At 56.5% G+C, this 20,939-nt stretch overlaps 7 protein-coding genes across 7 annotated transcripts; 1 reads left to right on the top strand and 6 right to left on the bottom strand.

The window, feature by feature from the left end:
* Positions 1 to 310: 310 nt before the first annotated feature.
* F5144DRAFT_179977 (Cation/H+ exchanger) lies at positions 311 to 2,910 on the bottom strand. Its single transcript, XM_066782711.1, has 5 exons — positions 2,554 to 2,910; positions 2,427 to 2,495; positions 1,668 to 2,367; positions 1,526 to 1,574; positions 311 to 1,450 (listed from the first exon to the last, which is right to left on the bottom strand). The coding sequence occupies exons 1-5, from the start codon at positions 2,600 to 2,602 to the stop codon at positions 656 to 658; spliced, it is 1,662 nt and encodes a 553-aa protein (XP_066644735.1). The 5' UTR covers positions 2,603 to 2,910; the 3' UTR covers positions 311 to 655.
* On the bottom strand, positions 2,639 to 3,213 carry F5144DRAFT_567504 (uncharacterized protein). Its single transcript, XM_066788597.1, has one exon. The coding sequence runs from the start codon at positions 2,868 to 2,870 to the stop codon at positions 2,646 to 2,648; it is 225 nt and encodes a 74-aa protein (XP_066644734.1). The 5' UTR covers positions 2,871 to 3,213; the 3' UTR covers positions 2,639 to 2,645.
* A 711-nt stretch (positions 3,214 to 3,924) lies between these two features.
* F5144DRAFT_488055 (uncharacterized protein) lies at positions 3,925 to 5,370 on the bottom strand (the record flags this gene model as incomplete). Its single annotated transcript, XM_066785638.1, has 1 exon — positions 3,925 to 5,370. The coding sequence occupies one exon, from the start codon at positions 5,368 to 5,370 to the stop codon at positions 3,925 to 3,927; it is 1,446 nt and encodes a 481-aa protein (XP_066644733.1).
* A 580-nt stretch (positions 5,371 to 5,950) lies between these two features.
* Positions 5,951 to 8,934, bottom strand: F5144DRAFT_179907 (PalH/RIM21-domain-containing protein). Its single transcript, XM_066782710.1, has one exon. It carries the CDS (start codon positions 8,739 to 8,741, stop codon positions 6,384 to 6,386), a length of 2,358 nt encoding a protein of 785 aa, XP_066644732.1. The 5' UTR covers positions 8,742 to 8,934; the 3' UTR covers positions 5,951 to 6,383.
* A 2,966-nt stretch (positions 8,935 to 11,900) lies between these two features.
* F5144DRAFT_485483 (uncharacterized protein) lies at positions 11,901 to 15,211 on the top strand (the record flags this gene model as incomplete). The annotated part of the gene is made up of 3 exons (XM_066785503.1): positions 11,901 to 13,229; positions 13,438 to 15,087; positions 15,149 to 15,211. 3 exons carry the CDS (start codon positions 11,901 to 11,903, stop codon positions 15,209 to 15,211), a joined length of 3,042 nt encoding a protein of 1,013 aa, XP_066644731.1.
* A 658-nt stretch (positions 15,212 to 15,869) lies between these two features.
* F5144DRAFT_530074 (uncharacterized protein) lies at positions 15,870 to 17,322 on the bottom strand (the record flags this gene model as incomplete). The annotated part of the gene is made up of 2 exons (XM_066786912.1): positions 16,278 to 17,322; positions 15,870 to 16,151 (listed from the first exon to the last, which is right to left on the bottom strand). The coding sequence occupies exons 1-2, from the start codon at positions 16,827 to 16,829 to the stop codon at positions 15,870 to 15,872; spliced, it is 834 nt and encodes a 277-aa protein (XP_066644730.1). The 5' UTR covers positions 16,830 to 17,322.
* A 450-nt stretch (positions 17,323 to 17,772) lies between these two features.
* F5144DRAFT_486254 (major facilitator superfamily domain-containing protein) lies at positions 17,773 to 19,921 on the bottom strand (the record flags this gene model as incomplete). The annotated part of the gene is made up of 3 exons (XM_066785540.1): positions 17,773 to 19,097; positions 19,155 to 19,208; positions 19,267 to 19,921. The coding sequence occupies 3 exons, from the start codon at positions 19,919 to 19,921 to the stop codon at positions 17,773 to 17,775; spliced, it is 2,034 nt and encodes a 677-aa protein (XP_066644729.1).
* Positions 19,922 to 20,939: the final 1,018 nt, after the last annotated feature.

Here is a 20,939-nt window from a genome sequence, read left to right as displayed (position 1 = left end):
TGTGGTGTGTTCCATTGTATCTAGGTATGTATGCACATCCATCTGGGTGCATATATAATACCTAGGTAGCTGAACGGTGGATTCCTGTGTACCTAGGTAGATGACCAGTCGGTTGTGGAATGCAGCTCGTTACCGGGTGTCTGGTAAAGGGACGGGAGGCCTCGCCATGCATGTCGGTCCTTTATCGCTCTCACGCACAAACTCGCCAACTTCTTTTGCTCATGGATTTTGCTGATTGGTGGTGATGACATGGAAGGGGCGACCTGGGGAGCGAGTTTGCTGAGGGATTTTCCTCGTGCTTCTGATCGCAGCTTCCATCTTAGGCAACTTCCGCTTCCACAGCCGCAACCCCTCGGTCTCCATCCCCTCCTTTCCTTCCACTTCCAGGTTCTCCCTTATTGTTTACCTAAAATTGATCCAATAGAACATTCCAGGCTCGAGCTAGGTTGTTCCAAACACGCAACTTCTGCATTGTGCTCGTGAAACGATGACTGATGACCGATTAACCCCCACGAAAAAGGCGTGCTGCGAACAAGAAAATGAATGATGGACCAGGGTGAGTATTAATATATATGTCTATTTCTGTGGCACCTCCCGCTCCCAGTCCAGACCGGGACGGTGGCGACACGTGCAAACCACAACGAACAACCCCCCGTCAAACAACCCGAACCTGGCGAGAGTACCGCCTTTGGATGCGCGTCTTCTCCTCTGCGATCGAGTCATCATCCCCTCCACCGACCCCGTTTACCCGAGGCAGGTCCGCCTGGTTGAAGACGGGCCGCGAGAAGCGGTTGTAGGCGATGAAGGTGTCGCTATCGCCTACGGTGGCGTTGACGGGAGTGGCTACACGCATGGACATGCGCCGGAGCTCGACGGCGTCCTCCTGGATTGGCTTGACGCCGCAGAAGCGGTAGATCAGATTCAGCGCCGGAATTGAGAGGCCGTGTACGACGATGGAAAAGAGCACCAGCCAGTACACGATTGGCACCATGGCCCGGACCAGATCCGTCTCCTCGGCATCACCTTCGCCTAGCTCCGGGAAGAGATGGCGCGCGTGTTCCACGTAGAACACGGCGCCGATGCCGATCGGGCCAAAATAGCCCATGAACAGGGCCTCCTTGTAGTCCTTGCAGACCGCCGGCATGAACTTGTAGCTCATCAAGATGGCCGGGATGCGCCGGAACAACATGACAAGCACGCCAAGGCCGATAAGTCTCCCGTACGTGATGCCGGTCGTGTCGGGCTGGTTGAACTCGCTCCACGGGATGATGGTACCGATGTACATGAAGCCGCCAAAGTTGAGGAGAACGTCCATGCACGAGTTGACCTCGTCATGCCGGTCTTCGGTCTCGCGGAGGTATTCGCCGTCCCAGTTCATGACGTTGCCGGCCACGAAGCAAGCGAGCAGGTCGTCGGTACCGAGCATGCCACAGACGCCAACAAGCCAGAGCTGGTAACGGTGTCAAGTTAGATCAACGTCCAGGTATGCACATACGGAATCCGTGTACGAGATGGGGATGCTCACGCCGATGGCAGTAGGGTACAGAAGGTAGCTCTCCGAGTCAACCCACTTCCTAGATCAGAATAGCCGGTCAGTTGTGGTCTTTACAGGCACCAAATCAGGGCATGGAAAGGCAGGGCATGGTTGGTGTGGATGGTTGACGTACTTGCGAAGCGCAAACCTCAGGGCGAACATGCTGACACCGCCGACCAGCGCACCAATAACCACCGACATCAAGACGATGTACAGCCACGTCTCGACGAACCAGTTCTGCATCGCAACCCCGACGCCGCCACCGAGCCGTCCAACGTCTCCCGAGCGGGCCACCAGCTGGAGCCCACGTTCCACAAGCTCAGCCTCCTCGCCGTGGGCGGCTCCGGCGCCCGGGATGTCGGCATGGCGGATCAGGTAAACGGCAAGCATGAGGAAGGGGAAGCCGAAGCCGTCGTTGGCGCCGGCCTCGGACGAGATGATCTCGCGCAGATGGCGACTGACAAACTTGTCGGCAAAGGGTCCCTTGGCGATGGCCTGCGAGAGAATCGGATCGGTGCAGGTCACGCACGAACCGATAACCAGCGCGGCGAGGAGGGTGATCTTGGGCACAGTGGCCAGCATGCAGAGCGTGGTGCACAGCCACATGATGGTCATGATGGGCAGCAGGCACAACGCCATCTCCTTCCACCGCAGCTGTTGGTACTTGGCCGGCAGTTGGAAGCCCGCGATGACCAGCTGCACACCAATCACCACCCTGGCCATGCCGAGCGTGATGGCGGATGTTTGGCCGTCGGCTGCCGAAGCCCATCGTGAGCTGTCGAGAAACTTGGCGGCAATGGGCCCGAGGACAACGCCGATGAAGACAGCAGGGACTGGAGACGGTTAGACAGACTGAACGCTGCACCTGATGGAGAAACCTGGGTGTGCTCACGAGCTTCGCCCAGCAACCATCGGGCCTTGATCAGGATTGAGATGATGCCATAGAGGAGGATGAAGGCGCCTTGTATGTACGTGCGTCAGCCTAACTTGCCCCCCTCAGTACGGGTATATCTCCTTACCAAGGACGCTCAGCACGATGTTCAGTTCGCTGACATCGAGGTTCGGCATGGTGGCGGTTGGCGCGGCGCTCGGAAGCCAGCAAGCTGCTGCGTTACTTGGACAGACGTATTTGTTCAGGGGGTACTAGGAGGGAGGATGGGGATGGGGGCGGAAATGGGATGATGCAAATCTCTAACAAAAAAAGAGAGAGAAGACGTATATAAACCGAAGAGAAGAGAAAAGAACCCGCCGATACAAAAGAAGACACTAATTGGCGCTGCCAGAGCCACCAAGGAAAGACAAGACAAGACAGAAAATGAGCCCAAGAAGGGATCATCGGCGTGTAATGAGCGAGCGAGATGGCGCATTCTTAACGGCACACTCCCGCCACGGAGCCACTCTCGACATGGGCGTGTATCAGCAACGAATCGAAACAAACGTATCGCCCTGAGAATCACATTCCCATCCACCGAATGGCTCATGTACACACCCCAAAGGTAAAACACGGCGCTGGACAATCCGCGCTCACTGGCCCAGCCCAGCCAAGAACCACAGAGTACAAAGTACATACGCCCACGTCACTGAACGTTATCAGCCCTCTCTGACAAGGCGCAAACACTCACTCAGCCCCTTGGGCTGGGGGGAGCAGAGATAAGAACTGCGACAAAACAAACAAAAAAGTCGCCTCAACAGGCATGATCAGCCGAAAGGGGGCCGCGACTACGGATAGAGAGAGACTGGAGACTTGCTCCAACAAGCTCCGTCTCACGAGGCACCGCCAAGCTCTTCTTGCGGCGACTTGGCGTGGGAGGCAGAGCCGGCCGTCTGCCGTGTTTTTGCTGGGCGATCGGCAACCCAGGGGGGGGGGAGAGGCATTGCTTGGTGTTGATGGTTGGCATCTTGGTTATCTTGGCCCTCTTGGCCCTCTTGGCCTCTTCTTGGCCGAACTTGGCGCCGTCGAGCGCGCGACAAGGTGAAACTCGAACCAACCAAACTCCCGAGCCGATCGTCGCTGGTGACGACTGTGGTTTGTTAGTTGTTGGTGTCTGGAGGTGCTGGGTGCTGGGTACTGGGCCGGATCTGCGGGATGGGATCGTCTGCGGATGTCCTGGGACGCGCGGATCGGGGTGGCAGATGATGATGGTTTTGCCTTTCTCTATTAATAGGGGCTCATCGCTCATCGACAGGGAAAAAGAGAGCAGGAATAACCGAGGTGGAACATGACCGTTTCATGGTTTACAAATGCTATTGACTGATATAATTCCAGGGAGTTTCGGCAAAGCTGGGTTGATACTATACCAACGCTGTGCTGGACCAACCCCATCGCCACGTAATTAACCGTTGCCCACGTCTATCCAGACTACCCGTAGTACCAAGAAACCCTCTCTGATTCACTCAGACTCATCATCCGGAAAGCGGATGTCATACGCCTCATTATACGCCCGCCGCTGTTCCATCTTCAACTTCACCAGCTCCTCCATCTCCGCCCGCGTAGCCGCATCCAACCCATCAATGCCATCCCCATCAACCTCATTATCGTGCAGAGCCGCCCAGTAGATGTCATCAATATCCAAGCTCGTCCTCGCCGCATAATCAAACCAAAACTGCCCTGTCTCCCACGACTCCCTCATCCGCGCAGACAGCCTCCTCCCACAATCACCCCCACCCCCCATAGCCATAACAACAGACCCATCCCTCCCCACCTCACCCCCACCACCACCCTCCCCCTTAGCCTCAACCCGCTCCAGCGCCTTTAAGAACTGCTCCATCCGCGGCACGTACCGCTCCAGAAACATGTCCAAACTACCATGGTTATCCAGCCACATGTCCGGCCCGCGCAGCAGCAGCCACCAGGGCGGGTCGTGCGCGAACTGCGCCGGCGCGCTGTTGGTGAACTCGAAGTCGAGGAGCGCTGTGATGCGGAGGGTGGTGGGGTTGAGGAGCATGTTGGCGGGTTGGAGGTCGTCGCAGAAGAGTTTGAAGGGGCCACCTTCGTCGGTGGTGGTGCAGTGCTTGGGGATGAGCTGTCGGAATTGGTGGCGGGCGATGAATCGGCGGCGGGCGTCGGGTTCGTCGTTGGATGCGGAGAGGTTTCGTTGGGTGCGGAGGTGGAGGGTGTGGTGGTCGGCGAGGGCGTGGAAGTAGTCGCTTGCGCGGGTGAAGGGGGCGTTGGGGAATTGGTCCGCTGGGTATCCGGTGTTGGTGGCGAGCTCGTTCATGTTGAAGGTGAGCGGCCTTCCGGTGACGGACCAAGTGCCGGAGCGGGCATCCTTCGAAATGGCACCGATGGATGAGAACTCGAGTTGAGAGATTTGAAGTATATAATCGGCAAGCTGGTCGTAGATCGTGTCCAGTGTTGCCTCCTCGATGGCTGGATTCAGAATGAGATCTGCCTGATCGTCCTCAGAGGGTTCCTTGAGAAAGGTGGATAGCCGAACGCCTTCGATGAAATCCATGATGATGAAGGGTCCCAGTTGAGCCGGGCTTTCATCTGTCAGACCCCAGCATCGCACATGAGGTAAAGGAATAGTGGTATGTTCCCGGAGGTACTCAATCACCCGTACCTCATTCGTGACTTTTTCGTCCCGCCAGGCCATGAAGGTGTGGCCGGGCTTCGCAAAACGTATGAGGACACTCGGCTTCCCTTCTCCAAAGCCGATGTGAAAGCTGAGATTGAAGGAACCTTTGAAGAAGCCGAGGTACTTTCCGGTCCCTTGGCCGTCTAGCCGGGAATCAACGAAGGCGACAACGTCGTCTCGGGCGTCGATGAGCTTTCGGACCCAGAGCCTACATTCATCGTCGGAATCCGCCTCGGCGATCATATCGTAGGCTGTCATTTCTGCACCCGGCCACAGACCCGGCGTGCCGGGTCCCACGGAACGAGTTCGAAGGACGGACGGAGCCGGAACCGGAACCGGAACCTCTTCACGGACACGGGCTTTTGTAGGGTTATTTTTATCGGGGCCTTCCGGCCGAAACTCCGGAGGTGATTCTTTTTCCCACTTAGCGTAGGGAGGGGCTCAGGGGGTCGTCGGGTTTATAGATTAAAATACAAAAAGCTCACCGTCTAACCCTAGTTACCACGCAACTGAGGGGTAGGCGGCTACGAAAACCCCGGGGGATTTTTCTTCGTGGGGAGATCACGTCTCGAACCCGTGATGTACCTCATAACTCCCCAAGTTGAAACCGCTGCGGCACCCGTAGCGGTACTTGAGGGGTGGGTGACAGCTGACCACTTGGAAGTTCTATATCTAGTGCGGAAGGGTAAGAGTTGGGATGAACTCTGCGCTCGGACCTGAGCTGTTGGCGCTAACCGCAACACTGCCTTGCGTAAAGAGCACAGAGTGGCCGGTTGGGTGCGGCAGGTAATGACTTCCTCTCCCGCCATCGCGTCTCTCACATTCAGCAGGCGTCCCTACGGACTTTCCGTGACCATCTCTTTCATGATTCAGTTCGTTCTAGACAGGAAGACCAAGCTAGAGAGAGGGCATCAGTCCCCATTGATATAGTATAGAAACGAGAACAGCTCAATTACAACATCGAGCATCGACAAAAAAATTGGAAACGTTGCTCCATCCATAAAATCGAACTCCAGATCCTGGTATCCCCAATCCCCAACCCACCTATAAACTCCTTGCACCACCCCCCCAAAAAAGACACCCATAACCATATCGTCCCGGTGGCCTGCGCCCGCCATTTTGCTCGATCCAACATACATATCGCTTCGATACGCCCCGTCGAACGTAAATACAGAATAACCAAGAGAGGGCCCGCTGGCGCATAACTTGCTCGTAAATGCTCATACATAACAGCACATGATCCAAGAAAAAAAAACCATGGAAACATGGAATCATGACGGGGGCGTGCCGTGGTCCGGCCCATGGCCAAAACCCGGCGGCGGAGGGCCTGCTGAACCAGGGGTGACGGCCGAACCAGGGGTAACCGCCGAAGCTGGATGGCCGGACGGGGTGCCGGCCCGGGGGATCGACAACCGCGGCCGCGCAGACGCAGAAAACGACTCCGACTCGCGCCGCATGGCGCCGGGCCAGAGCTGGTGCTGCTGCTGGTGCTGCACCCTCGACCCCTCGTTGGTAGACCCGGCCACGAACCTAGTGGCAGGGGACGTCTCCTCCTCTGCCGGCACCGCCCTCGATATATTGCTATCTTGTCGGTGCACCGGAAGGTTGGTCGCGCCCCCCTGGGTGTCCAGCTCCTCCTCCTCTAGCAGCTGCGCAAGCGCAGCACCCCGTCGGGGCGGGGCTGGAATGACGGTCACCGGCAGGCTGTCGGTGTCCGGCGTGGTCCGGAATTTGTCACGCAGGCGGTCTGCTTGTGTGGCGGCAAAGTCCTCGAGGCGGCCCCGAAAGTCCCATTTGTTGCTGCTGCCGCTGGCATTTTGCCGCGGGACATTGTCTTGAGTTGCTGGAATGGCGCGCTCCACGTCGGTGTTGCCTGGATTCTGGAAAGGAATTCGCTGCGTTATCGAGCGCCAGCGGTTGGCCGACGTTGTCGTTGTCGATGGCGCCGATGGTGCCTGTGGTGTAGCCTGGGTCGGCTGGGTCGGCACATCGCCACCCTCGCTCGGAGCCCCATCAGCATCACCGGCGTGGCTCGATGATACGCTGTCCCTTTGTGAAAGCTGCGCGTTACTCTGTGGAGGAGGGGGAGTGCGCGAGGTCGTTTCGGTTAGTGGGTGGTACCTGACAGCATAAACTGTGCTCGCCGCGCTGGAAGTGTCGGTGCGGCTGATGGGCGTGACAGCCGGCGGTGGCCTAGCCGGCCATAATGGAGGTTGTAGGAATCGTATCCTGTCGTGGTTTGAGGGCTGTGTATTCGGCGATTCGGGGGGGTTCGCCGTCCTCCTGGGCTTCGGCCGTGGTCGGTATCTAACTGTGATCGCTGTAACCTTTGGCCACCTCATGCCCTGCCCTGCGCCTGGGCTGTCATCCCTCCCGCTGTCAAAGCTGGACTCTTTATCCGCCTCCTCGACCTCTTTTCGCCTCCTCTTGGGCCCGTTATTTGAACGAGCCATTTCAAGCATCTCATCTCCATCGAACACTTCCCTCCCAAGTATCCCGTCCTTCTTTTCCTCTCGCTCCAGGGCCTCGATTCTTTCCACCCACTCCCAGACGATGACGCTGGCGGCGGCTGCACCTACCCATCGGACGTATTCGCCCCAGCCAGTAAAATCGGGTTGAACGATATCCAAGATGAAAAACACAATAGGTATCAGAATCGAAAGTAGCGATAACGCCGCCACCAGCAGCATGTTCTTCATCTGCGGGTGCCAGAAGGCATATCGCTTTTTCAAAAGGGAATAATAAATCACCCAAGCAGCGTAGAGAACACCCAACGAGAGGGCAAAAAGATAGCTGAGGGCCGGGACAGCGTCCGAGAAAGAGCCGGGCCGGGCCGGTCCTTGCTCATATTTGAAGCTGTTGAGAGACTGGAAGATGACGTCCAACATGATGAGGGCGAAGGCGGTCCACTTAATGATAACCTTTTCTCGTTGGCGTGGGAAAAGACGGATGAGAGTCTGGGCCTGGGCAAGCCAGAGGAAGGTATTCGATATGATGCGAATGATCTTGAGCTCGTTGCCGCCGAGGACGTCCGTTTGCAATTGTCTTGCGTTCTGCACGCCGTATGAGTACTGTTCTTCGGCGGCCTGGAATGTGGCGGCGCTGGCGATGGTCAGGGATATGGCGACTGCGAGGGCCGCAACTTTTTGTAACCAGGGCCGCCCGCCGATGGTTGGACCGGAACCTCTATTTGTGAATCCCCTCTGGCCCAAGACAACGACTCCCCCATCTAGAAACGACCGAGGTGTGGCGAAGAGCATGATGACCAGCGTGTATGCGACCACGGTAGTTGCGGCCAGAGCGTAGCACTGGGGAAATGTCGATGCGTAAAAGGGGTCTCGGTAATCCGAGAAGGTCCATCCATCGTCGGTAGGCATCGATCCCTCGACCGTGTCGTCGATCGAGACAGACCCGCCTCCGCCATTCGCAATGATCGCGGGAGGCGTGACCGGTGTGCAAACGGGCTTGAAAGCGGCTGCTGCTGTGAGGGTGACAAAGTCGCCGTTCGGCATGGAAAGGACACCTCCCATAGGGAGATTCAATCCGCCGCAGCTGCGAGCGACCAGAGGTGTGCCGGTCGGCAGCACCGCGGTGGCCGTCAACCCGGCGAGGAGCTGCCGCGGTTCCATGGTTGCGGTATAAACGGCGGCTTCCGCCTAAGTTTCAGCTATACGCGCAATCGCCATGGAAATCGACTTTGTCGTGGTTTCTAGTGACCCGTTGCGGCGTGGAGGGATTGCTGTCGGGCAGGGCCGGGCCCGAAGCGACCGCGCGATTGCGACTTCCCACGGAATTTTGGTCGAATTTCTCCCTATCAGTCCTCTCTCAATGTCGTCGTCGTCGGTCTATCGCGAGTTCCTAAGTCGCGATGTCGAGAAAACCAGAAGCACCTATCGCCGTCGCGAATGTTTGCTGTGGGGGATTGTAGAGGCTGGGCGCCCAGAACTCCCTCGTGGTCGGGACGGTTTGGAGCCTGTTGTAAGGGGCGCCGAGGACACGCAGCGGCTGTCAATCAATGCGATGGAAGATTCTGTGGATCCGGAGTCGCCCGAGTTTGCTTGTTTCGCAATACAAAGCTTTGCCGTCTTTCCCGTGGATTTCGCAGCCGATTTCGCCCTTTTTCGCCAAACCGTCTCGAAAGTGTTTGGACCCTGACTCAATAGGCCGGAGAACAGAAGGGTGCACCCTTCCTTCATCAGGCAAATTCCAAGGGGGAACGGATGGACGGGATCAAGCGGAGGCACCGTGCGCTGGGAAAAAGATGCGTACTGTCCGAGGGGTCCAGTCCCACACCCATTTCCTAACCTGGTGGGGTGCTTTGGTCAGGGATTTTGCAAGCTGGCAGGCACACTTGTCCTCCGCTGCTCGAACTCGACAAACACAGGCAATACTAGGTCGGTGCGAGTAATCTGCCATTGCGCGCAGAAGAAGCGTTGATGTGTCTTGCTGTAGCAAGTTTTTCGAAATGAATACTGATTCGTTGTGCATAAAACCCTCAATCAAAGCTACTATTTTCGCGGCCGATAAATGAGAAAATGGATGTTTAATTAGCGCTTATCACCCAGACACCCAGACTTAGACATACCCCGCGAGGCAAAATCAAAGCGCCCATCTGCAGGCGGCACACCATTCGACCCCCAAGTACCGCACTGTGTGGCCAGACTCGCTTCGACTGCTCAACAGGATTGGTACCCACAAGACGCCATCCCCGTTCTTGGACGGGGGCGCAGCACTGTGAAATGCATAGGCGAGAATGAGCGGCCCGCACTTGTTAGAAGCTCGGGGATCAAGCCGCCGCCATTTGTCGTAGTATGTCTCGAATGTACAAACACCGCCGGTATCACCATGCCCTTATTTCGTGTTTATCGACTGAGGGATTTCGATTCAGCATGCTGAAACATTTCAATTCGACCCCTGGACCCGCCACCAGTGAGACGAAAACAAGCCTTTTTGGGTAGGTTTTTTGGCCAGTGGTACCTGATGGCCACTGCATCCCTCCCCACTCGCTGCTTGGGGAACTTGCTGCACGTGCGAAGAAACCTGCAAGAAACCTGCAAAAATGGTGACAATACCGCATCTGAGCAAGCTGTGTGTGGTCCAATGTCAGCTCGGCCCACACACAGCTCCGGATCATCCAGTTTTCACACCTTTTCCAGCGTGAGGGGAGGTGCACACAGTGTGTATCCTGAGGTGCCTGACAAATATGCCTCTGCCGCAGTGCCCGTCCTCGGACACACAAACAGTCGTTGGCTGCGGCGTATGCAGCGACCGAGTAGGGTACAGATGAGGTTGCCCTCGGACTTTGAAGGAAAACACATTCGCGTCATCGTCAGGGGGTGTTCGACAAACAAGATGGAAGGTTGCCAAGGGGAGCCCGTCCTGTTGGCATCCGATCTTGGCAAAGGCTTGTCTTTTGTGGGGAACCGCCTTGGCAACGACCGGGCGGGCAGCTCATGACTCGTGCAGGCTGGGGCGTTGTGGGCAGCGGGATCTCATTTCGGGGTTGGGGTTGTGGTTTCTAGGGTAGACATTGTCTGTCTGGGGTGTTGTTGGTGAACGATGAATGGCATTAGCGTGGGATAGGAAGGCGAGGGGATGGTGTGTTCGGAGCCTTCATTATCTTAGACACAACCTACTTGTAGAACAGCTCCAGCCGCTCGGCATTCGTTAGTCGAGGAATCGTAACAGGAAAAGAGAAAAGTACTTGACAGCTTATTTCTGACGAGTTTGCGCGGCACGTGATCATGATAATTCAGATCCAAAGTCACGGCGGCGGAAGAGCAATATATAGTACCACGCGGTATTCTGTGTTTTGAGGTTGTGTGCATTAGTTAAGCCGGCACCTTCTCAGGATCTCAGGTCGGCAAATAATTATTCGGCAATGCGAGCAATGGCAGATGGGACCTTACTGGACTTGCCAAAGCGGGCAAGGCGGGGCAACCCAGATTTGAGGTAAAAGCGTTTCGGCCCCACCGTCCCCCAATCCTCGGGGCCATCGAGATTGCACCTCCCTTTGCCTTGCAAGTCCAGTGTTTCATCTTCATCAGAACCCTACATATTCCATTTTCGGATCCAAAAACCGATGTCAAGACCATGTTTCGTCCTGAACCCAATCCATGATATATTTGTTTCCCATATCATAATTCATCAGCCTGGCGGGGTCGTCTGAGCATAAACAACAAAAACCAGACCGTAAAATAAATCAGCCCAACATTGCAGCTCGGGCACTCAGCTCCGGAACCCGATGTAGCACAACTGAACGTTCGCCCGTGAGAGCAGCCCGGGATCCCCAGCTTGGCCCGCTCAGCAACTTGGTCGACCGAAACATTGATGGTCCCACGGAAGCCTTTAGGTCATTCAGTGATTGTAAACTCTCTCGCTCCCTCAACAGTCTCGAGGTGTACCTACCTACCGAGTTGGAGATCGTCTCAAATGCGACGCTCTCGCACGACAAGCATGCGCTGCGCTCTTCCGACGCCAAGCCATCCATCTTCATGTGCTAGCTTCATAAAACCGGGGCGCCTCATCAGCCCGAATAAATCGATCTAACGCTACCCAGGTAGCTAGCCCGCCAGCCGCAGCTGGGAAGTTCAGGGGTTCGCTCAATCATCTCGACGCAAGAAGCGGCCTCCAACAATTGTGTCAGCTTTCAAAAGTTTGGTGGCCCAACGTGCATTGGAAGCGCCGGCGCAGATCGCTGAGAGACAAAATCCTCAATTATTTGCGGGGCGTTTCATGCGCGAACTGGGCAATTGACAATGACGAGGCCAGAGATTATTCGCGCTGGTATGCTTGCACCCCCCCGAATCCCCCAATCCCCCTTCATCTCGCCTGCCCCTGGCGCCCTGGACGGATGCGCGCCGCCGTGGCCCTGTCCCTCGTGGCTTGTGACCCACGACCCACGCATCGGATGTCCTTGCGCGGTTTCTGCCTTGCAATTGTGCCTCAGCCCGTGCCAGACCGTGCCAGGCTGTGCCAGATTTAGCGACTCTCTACCTAACACACCCTTTCTTACCTCAACAGACACCATCGACCTCCAAGACCACGAAACGCCCTCCGCGCAAAAGCACCAGGGCCCGCCTCCTGACGGATCGTTCGCTCCACACCAAGCCGAGACCCTCCGCGAGGTTGCGGCCGAAATTGCCGAGGAGAATCTCCGGAGCCCCGGCGTATCGTGGGACCCCGACTCCGACGACGTTCGAATTCACCTCGACCCGGCCACCAGTGACCGACAAAACGGCAGTGCGGACGCGATGCGCGCCGGCGCCCAGGAGGATGCGCTGGCAGTCGCCCAGAATGGCGGCCACGAGGTCGACGACGGCGATTTGGACGGCGACGCCGAGGTGGACATGGATGATGACATGATGGACAAGATCTCGAGCTCGCCTTCAATCGAAGACGGTGGGTCAATATTTGCTCTTTCGGCCCTTTCTCCGAGCAAGGCCGAGTCCCTCCCAGAGTCGCGACAAAGTTGTACCCCCGCGACTTCACCGATTGTCTGCGACCAGAGGTCATCCTCCCCATACCTCGAGAGTCCTGAACACCTGCCATTGGGAGGGGACGGCAGAGAACTGCGCCAGCGCGCGGTTGTACCATCTCCTTTTGTTTCTCTTACATGTCGCCATCATCATCATGACAGTGAGCTCGTGCCGAATACCACGGTCACGGACGACGCACGGAGCGAAATGTGCCCTTCGCCGGATGACTTCGATTTCGACAGCTTGCTTTGGGCCGACGAAGAGGACGAATGCGACTTCGAGCTGGAGGATTCGAACAATGGGGATGGGATAACAAAACACGAATCAAGGGAGCGCGGCGCGGATAATGAGAACAATGACGTACAAGAGGACGTACAAGAGGATAATGCTACCAGCGACCTAACGATACCTTACGAACCCGATGAAGATGATGATGATGATGGCGACTTTTCCGAGCTTTCTGACTCGAGGTTTATTGACTCCGGCTGGGGTGGCGAATGCTTACAAGATACAGAGGACATCGACTTCGATTTCGTCTATGCTCTTCACACCTTTGTGGCGACCGTTGAGGGACAGGCAAACGCTACGAAGGGTGATACTATGGTCCTCCTCGACGATAGCAACAGCTACTGGTGGCTGGTACGGGTCGTCAAAGATAGCAGCATCGGTGAATCGCCCCGAAGTCCGCTGCAAAAACGAGAGTTAACCTGAATTCCCGATAGGTTATTTACCAGCAGAGCATATCGAAACGCCCACCGAAAGGTTAGCCCGGTTAAACAAACACCGGAACATCGATGTAAGCTGGGGAATAGTGGCACTTCTTGGGGGTTGTATTAACGCCGTGTAGCTTTCTGCGTCCATGCTGGGAGACCAGCAAGATAAGGCACGGAACCCTATTAGGTCCGCTATGAAGAGGAGGAAGACCAAAAACGTCCAGTTCGCCGCTCCCACTTATGTTGACTACTCCGATATCGATTACTCGACCGATGAAGAAGACGCCGACGGTGAGCTCGCACAGAAACAGCAAGGGCAACAATCCCAGCAATCCCAGCAATCGACTGGAGATGGGGAGATGCAGGACGAGACAGCCAAGGTGGAACCATTGAAGCCAAAATCTCAGTCGAAGCAAACCAAGGCCGATTCGAAGCGACAAGAAGCCAACGGCGACGCCGAAGCATCATCCGCCAACAAGACCGTGTCACGGGTTGTCGAGGAGGCCGCCGAGGCCAAGGCAGACGGGCCGAAGAAGTCCAGCGACGGCACCGTACGGGACTCGTTTTTCAAGGACGATACGGTCGAGACCAAGAAGATCACGCTGACTCCGAACCTGCTGCGTGACGACAATGCCCCGCGAACCTCGAGTGAATCTAGGGACGTGAAACCACGCCCGAGCTTAGACAAGCTCGACAAGGACAGCATCTTCAGCAAGGACGACAAGAAAAAGAAGAAGGAGAAGGAGAAGGACAAGAAGGCTGGCGGTTTGCGGGGTTTCTTCTCCCGGAAGGATAAGAAAGCGAAAGGAGACGATGACGATGATTCATTTGGCAAGCGGTCGATGGACGCAGACGCCCCGGAAAAGGACATGGACGAAGACGAACCGCAACCATCTCCAGAGAAGACGGGCCCCCAGAGGAACCCGAGCAAGCTGCAGAAGCATCCGAGGGGCGACCCGTCTCCCACCAGGAGATCCAACAGCGTCAGAGAGAACAACGGCGCGGACGCCAAACCTTACCTATCAGAAGGGAGGATCAATAATGTTGCGAATGTTCCCCCAGCGTCGATGCGCCTGGTCGAGTCCAGTCCGAAGGCATCTCCCCAAGGCAGCCCCCGAGATCAGAGGCCAGACCGCGATGCATCGCCCGTTAAGAGTTCTCTATCAAAGACGGCAAGACCAGAGCCTCGCCCGACCAAATCCGCCATTGCGAAACCCCGTGCGGAACTTGACGACTCTGAAACCGACGAGGAGATCGCACCTGAGCCGACAAGGCAGGCACCAATACCGGTGGAAACCACCCGACAAGAACCGCGCGCTGCCCAAGACAACATCGTGGAAACCGGCCAGCGAGCATTGGCAGCCGTTCAACCCACACCAGTCGCGGCGCCTGTTGTCAAGATCCCAGCACAGACGGCCGACCAGCTATCGGACTCGCCCGTCCAGGTATCACCAATCGCCGGCGGCCACCCGCCACCGCTGATGGTCGACAACGCCAGCCAGGAAGAAGACCGCGTCTCGCCCATGTCGACGCCGTCGCCCGAGCTTATCGAGCACGAGGACGCCGACATGTCTGGCCACAAGACCTCGACGACGCCATCGACGACGAGGTCCGAGTCCTGGGACGATGCCGGCCTGCGCGCCTTTTTCGACTCCGGCTCTGATGTCCGGGATCTTCTGCTTGTGGTGTACGACAAGAACACGGTGGATGATATCGGCCCGGATCACCATGTTGCTGCGTCGCTGTTTAGGGAACAGAACGCCAAGCTGGCTGAGATCACGACGGTGAGTTGGGCTCCTGAAACCGACATTCTTGTGATAGTGTGCTGATTTTCCTGTGCTACAGCGACTCGATGACATGCTCGGGGACTGGCTGGCCCGCAAGCAGAGGCTAAGGGGCGCCGTCTAAGAGTTTGAACGCAATAATATCTAACGGCGGGGGATCCTGACGTACTTGAATCATTCTACTCTCACTCCGCGATGAGCACGGCCGGGCTCGTTCGTGCTCGCGCATCACGACTTCATGCACGCTTTTCTTCTTTTCACATTGTCCAAATTTACAATTCTCTTCTTATTCCCCGGGCATCCTTAGGGTTGGGCTTCTTTTTTTTTTGCTGGGGTCGGCGGTGCTCTGGGTTTTGCGACACACTATTCTCCTGTGGCGTACGAGAGTGTAACCGACCGGGCAGGATTTGGCTAAGTGGTGGCTGTTGTAGACGCGGGACTGGATTTCAACGATGGAACTCGGGACCAACACTGGCTCGGCGGGCAGGGCTGTGGGTTTTTTCCACTCTCGGTGTCTTTTCTACTACCCTTTACGATGATACGATACCCTTACCGTAAAACATACGTTTGTCTTGCCGCTCAAAACTGCTGGAACGTTGATGCTGGGTGTGAAGGTAGGATGGTGAATGAAATCGTGGAAGTTGGTTCAGCAAGTGAATTGCCCCTGACAGGGTGATGTTATATGCTAACAGAACCAGCCCCATCCATCTCCCAGCCAACCCCCCCTATCCTCCCTCCACCGCCAACCTCCTCACAATTTACGCTAAACACCATTCAGTCAGTCAGCCAACATCCCATCCCAACACCAACAACAACAACAACAACAACAACAACAACTCACCAGGCCCACCCACCGCGGTGGTAATCGTGCCATCCTCCACAAACACACCCGAGAAGTAGAAATCCTCGTTGGTGTCCGAGTACCCGGAGCGCGGCAGCTCCAGCACGCCCAAGTGCCAGTCGGCGCCGTTGGACGACGTCGACACCGACACGGGCGAGACCACCTGCTTGAGCGGGTCCGAGCCTTCGGAGTGCCAGAAGCCGACTTTGTTGGCGGAGAAATCCTGTTTGGGGGGGTGAGCGGGGGGTTAGTTGCTGAGAGTGGGTGGTGGCGAGGATGGGTACTGGGGGGAGGGACGGTGGTTGGGGGGTGGGTGGGTAAGTAGGGAGGGAGGGAGGGAGGTACGGACAATCTCGTAGGCAATGTTGTGCCACACGCCGGCCTTCCACTCGGTCTTCCAGCGGCTCTGCTGGTTGGTCATCCACTGCAGGTTGGGGTTGCTGGTGCCCTGCTCGCCGCTGATCCAGCCGTACTTCATCTCGGTGAAGTGGCTCTCGAAGAAGCAGATCTGGTGCTCGCGGTTGACGCTGGGCGCGTTGGTGTCCTTGCGCATCATGCTGAAGTGGTAGTACACCTTGCCGCGGTTGATGGCCGCCTTGGTTTGCGGGATCAGCTCCGTGCGCCGCATGTTCTGCCCGTTCCAGAAGGCCGTGTTGTCGAGCGTGAACTTGGCGCCTTGCGTCGAGACCTTGTCGGCCGGGTTCTTGTAGTCGGGGGACAGGTTGATGTATTTCTCGACCGAGCCGGAGCCGTGGATGTAGTATTGGTAGGGCCCGACCTGGTTGGACCAGGACCAGGTGTTGAGGTCCTTGGAGCTGGTGAACTCGTTGAACCGGCCGTCCCAGAGGACTGCGCCGTCGACTGAGGCCGCGAGGGCCGCGAAGATGGTGGCCGCCTTCATTGTGAGGTTGGGGGAGGGTATGTACAAGGGGGGGAGAATTCAGGGGTAATAGCTGGCGACGAGATGATCGACTCTCAATAAAACCACACTGGGAGCTACGATGTGCAATTCCTGGTTCACTAGCTGGAGATCTTATACCAACTTGTTCCCGCCTTCATACCGTCGTCAACCTCTCCGAAAACCGCTCGGTGCGACATAATAATGATTCCCCGAATCATCGGCATATTAGACCCTGCTGCACGGTAATTAGTACCGCCATATAACAGAGGCATTGCGGTCCGTTATTAGACATCCTTTTTGTCTATTATGCGGATGCAAACCTCCGCGGTTTTTAGAGTAGGCCGGGTTCATTAACAATGTCGAGGTCCGTAGAGTTTAGCCTGTAACAGCCAGCAGTTGTCGCCATCGATGAGAACCCCACAACGGCTTGTATACAGATGAAGTTGGGGAAACCAAAAGGCCGAGGCCGTTCCACGAATGGAGGAAAATGACCCTTAGGATCCGAGAGAATAATAGTTGTGCATCTTACTTCCGAGACATCTATGTGGCGCGGCTCCTTTCCGTCTCTAGACTTGGCAGGATCATATGCTACCCTGAACCGGGTTCACTCAATGGGGTTGAACCGAAATGGGATGGGATGTAAGACAGCTAGGGCGAAAATATAGTTGTGATATAATACCGTGAAGCCTAGAAACTATAGTGATGTATCTGACAATACCACCTTCAAGCTACATTGTATCCCGACTCAGTAAGGAAGCGCTTGATCCATACCGTCCAACTCCCCCAAGCCCAGTCCAATCCAAAAAAAAGTAAAAAAAAATAAAAATGAACCAACACTTCTCTCCTAGTCAACATGGAGCGGGAAACCTCAACCCTGGCATCTAAGCCACCCAGAAGACCCAATTACACCCATCACCCCCACTCTACACCCCCCAACAACCCCTCAATACTCAACCCCCCCAAAACTCTTATTCCTCACCAACGCAGCCCTCTCCAAACTGGCCCGCGGCAGCTGCTCCGACGAGCGCGACCTACTATGCGACGTACTCGGCCTGCTCCCCGCCTCACCGTCCTCGACCGCGCTCATAGCATCGACGGGGGTCCCGGGGTCGTCTCGGATGCGATGGATGAAGAAGACTGAGATCAGCACCGTGATGCCGCCGAGGGCCAAGACAACGGCGATGCTGTGGTCGCCGGGGACGCCGCGCGGTTTCTGAAAGATGCGGAAGATGATGCTGCTGGCGACGGTGGCGATGATCTGGGGCGCGGCGATGGCCATGTTGTGGATGCCTAGGATGACGCCGGCTTGGTCGTCGGCGTCGCCCTCGCTTTCTTCGTCGAGGGCCTGCTGCCGGTTCTCGTCTGAGGAGTACCCGTCGAGGGAGGCTACGGGGCCAGAGCCGCTCGAGGAGGGGTCGCGCAGGGCGTACTGGGAGCGGCGGATCTCGTCCCGGCGCGAGATCTCGGCGCTGATGATGGCCCAGGGCGCCCAGAGCGTTAGCGCCCATGTGATACCGACGAGGCCGATCAGGGTGGTGGCGGCGGTCACTGTGCGCACGAATACGGTGCAGAGCATGCTGCCGGTGAAGAGAATCTGGGCAAACATCCAGGCGCGGCGGAGGGTAAAGCCCGGGATGACCAGGTAGTCGAGCCAGGGCTTTTTCTCCTCGTCGTAGTTTTTGAGAGGGCCTGGAGCTTCCCCAGGAGCGCTGGCAGTCACGCTAGGCCGGGTTTCGTAGGTCGGTTCGACGAAAAACGGGAGGAAGACGTTGGTCAGCAGGCCCATGATGGCAAAGATGAGGAGGGCAAAAGTGCCTTCCCGGGTGGCGTTCTCGTAGAGCTTGTCGAGTTCCGCAGGGGTCATATTGGGGTTGGCCTCAAGATACGGCTCCGCGTAGATCTCTGCGATGTACTCGGACGTATAGAAGAGCATGGGGAAAAAGCCGATCCAAGCGCAAAACTGCACCTGGCAGACCCTCTTGGTTTGGGGCGGGAGCCGCTTGATGGAGGTGAAGATCTTGCGGAAGAAGGCCATAACGCCAGCCTTGTCCTTGGTTGGAGGGCCCTCGAGGCGGGGATCTCGTTCATGGATCAAGGCGCAGCTTAAGGCAATGGTTGCGATCAGAGCAATACTGGCGATGGCGCATAGATCCTTGAATTGGGTATCACCGAAGAACCAGAAAACGGAGGGTAGGTTCAAGTAGCCGGCGAGGTAGCCAGCGATGTTCCCGATTCCAAGGAAGCGACTAGCCATGGCATTGGCGCTCTCTGTAGGAGTCGTTAGCGTTTTGTCAAGTGCTTGTCATTTGGTAAGGGGCGACTGACCTTGCTGGTGGGTGGGAGCACAGTCTACAATAAAAGCACGAATAGATGCTTGGACTGTTGGTATGTCAGCAACCGAGGTCATCTGCAACACGCAGATATATTGAAGGCCTACCCGTGTTGATGGCAAAGTCGAGGACATAGACCCATAGAACCGCAACGACTATGGTCGTGTACTTGACACCGTCCGAGCCTGGAACGGCCCCGAATAGCCCGAGAAAGCCGCCAACCATTTCTCTGGTCCAGGCAAGGGACAGCAGCGAGATCACGGTGGCAACGGTGCCTCCGATCATGAACGGCTTGCGCCTCCCCCATGGAATTCGACAGTTATCGCTCAACATGCCCACGTACGGCTGCACCAGGGTTCCTGACAGAGGCCCGGCAATCCAAACCAGGGCCATAAGGGACTTGCTGATGCCTAGCGACAGCAGGTATGGCGAGCCATTAGACATCTCGACTGACCAGGCAATCTGAAGACCGCCGATGCTGATGGTCAGGAGGATGAGGTACCATATGCTCTTGGTCTTCTGGTGCTCGTCAACGCCCCCACCAAGGGGTTGACCGTCCATCAAACCATCATCCTCGCCCGAGCCGGAGCTTGGGGATAGCAGAGGTGACTGCTCATTGAGAGGTTCTGTGTTGCTGCGCTCTTGTACATGGCGAGAGCCGCTCGATTCTTGTTCACTGTCCTTCTTCGTCGTGTTTGGCGGCGCTTGGTGCTCGTTAGGCGGGCGGGCCGTATCTGGAGATTCGACTAACGACGACGTCATGCGAGGCAGGAAAGGTATAGGTGCGGCTGTTGTCCAGCTCGGTGTTCCTGGTAGACCGGGGGAATGGGGGCTTGCCGGCGTCGCTCAATCTTGAAATATTGCAAGGCGACAGCTTAGACAAAGCTCGTCTTCACAGGGACTCGAACGCGGGCCGTGACGGAGCTTAGACGGGCTTATGCTCGGTGCTTGACTCGGAACTGACGTGATTTCGGAGACAGATTCGAAACGAGAAGGCCGATGCGGTGTTCAGAGCTCGATGGTTGAACGTCGGGGTTTAGTATTCGATGTTGATGATGGGCATCAGACAGTTAAGCCAGAGGATGCCACGATCCCGTCGTCATTCGGCTGGAGTAGAGGGAGTTCAGGAAGATAAAAGAGACGAAATGGTAGGTATTTGGGTATGTTTAGTGCCTCGGCAGGCAAGCGTCGTGCTAGGTTGTCCACGATGGAGGATGCACGGAGCCTGATGGCATGGCGAATGGATGTTTGGAGGGAGAGAGACGTCACGCGGCACCAGGTCTGGAACATTGAGCTTGCAGGGGGCCGAATGGGGAAATGGAGGGCGGACCAGCGACGGTTGGTTGTGGATTGCTTCGGTTTATGTACAGGTGACAGGGCACAGGGGTCTTTGGCGTGGGTGGGGCCACTGGGTTCTCCAGATTCCACCTGACGCTTTCCGGGTGGCTTGCCTGGGGCAGGGCTGAAATCTTGTTGATCTTGTCAGTGAGCGAGGCAGAACCCAGACTTCCATAATCTGTGCACTGATAGGCCACATAGTCCAGCTGACAGAAACATTGCACCTGGTGACTGCTCAGTTAACGACCTAGGTTGAGACGGGATTGGACGCTTGAGAGCTACCAATGCAGTCTTGTATATTCTTTTGGAAGCAACTTCAGCAGAAAGGGCAGTTCCATGTTATTTATTAGCATCTTTTCCGATGCCGAACAATGTGTGAGGAGAGTGCTCGGCCGAACCAACGGAGCTGCAAGGCTGATGCTACCGCGGGCCGCAATCAAAG

This window comes from Chaetomium tenue (genome assembly GCF_020726465.1).
Source record: "Chaetomium tenue strain MPI-SDFR-AT-0079 chromosome Unknown F5144scaffold_3, whole genome shotgun sequence".
Lineage (NCBI taxonomy): Eukaryota > Fungi > Ascomycota > Sordariomycetes > Sordariales > Chaetomiaceae > Chaetomium > Chaetomium tenue.
Note: the sequence above shows the minus strand (reverse complement) of the source record. Positions and strands in the feature narration are given on the sequence as shown.

What these genes read in the sequence shown, in the direction of transcription:
- F5144DRAFT_567504 (XM_066788597.1), bottom strand. Translation starts at nt 2,870, where the DNA reads ATGATCCCTTCTTGGGCTCATTTTCTGTCTTGTCTTGTCTTTCCTTGG.
- F5144DRAFT_179907 (XM_066782710.1), bottom strand. Translation starts at nt 8,741, where the DNA reads ATGGAACCGCGGCAGCTCCTCGCCGGGTTGACGGCCACCGCGGTGCTG.
- F5144DRAFT_179977 (XM_066782711.1), bottom strand. Translation starts at nt 2,602, where the DNA reads ATGCCGAACCTCGATGTCAGCGAACTGAACATCGTGCTGAGCGTCCTT. An exon ending in ATGGTTGCTGGGCGAAGCTC is followed by an intron (nt 2,368 to 2,426) that starts GTGAGCACACCC and finishes AACCGTCTCCAG; the next exon opens with TCCCTGCTGTCTTCATCGGC. An exon ending in TGTACCCTACTGCCATCGGC is followed by an intron (nt 1,451 to 1,525) that starts GTGAGCATCCCC and finishes CACCGTTACCAG; the next exon opens with CTCTGGCTTGTTGGCGTCTG.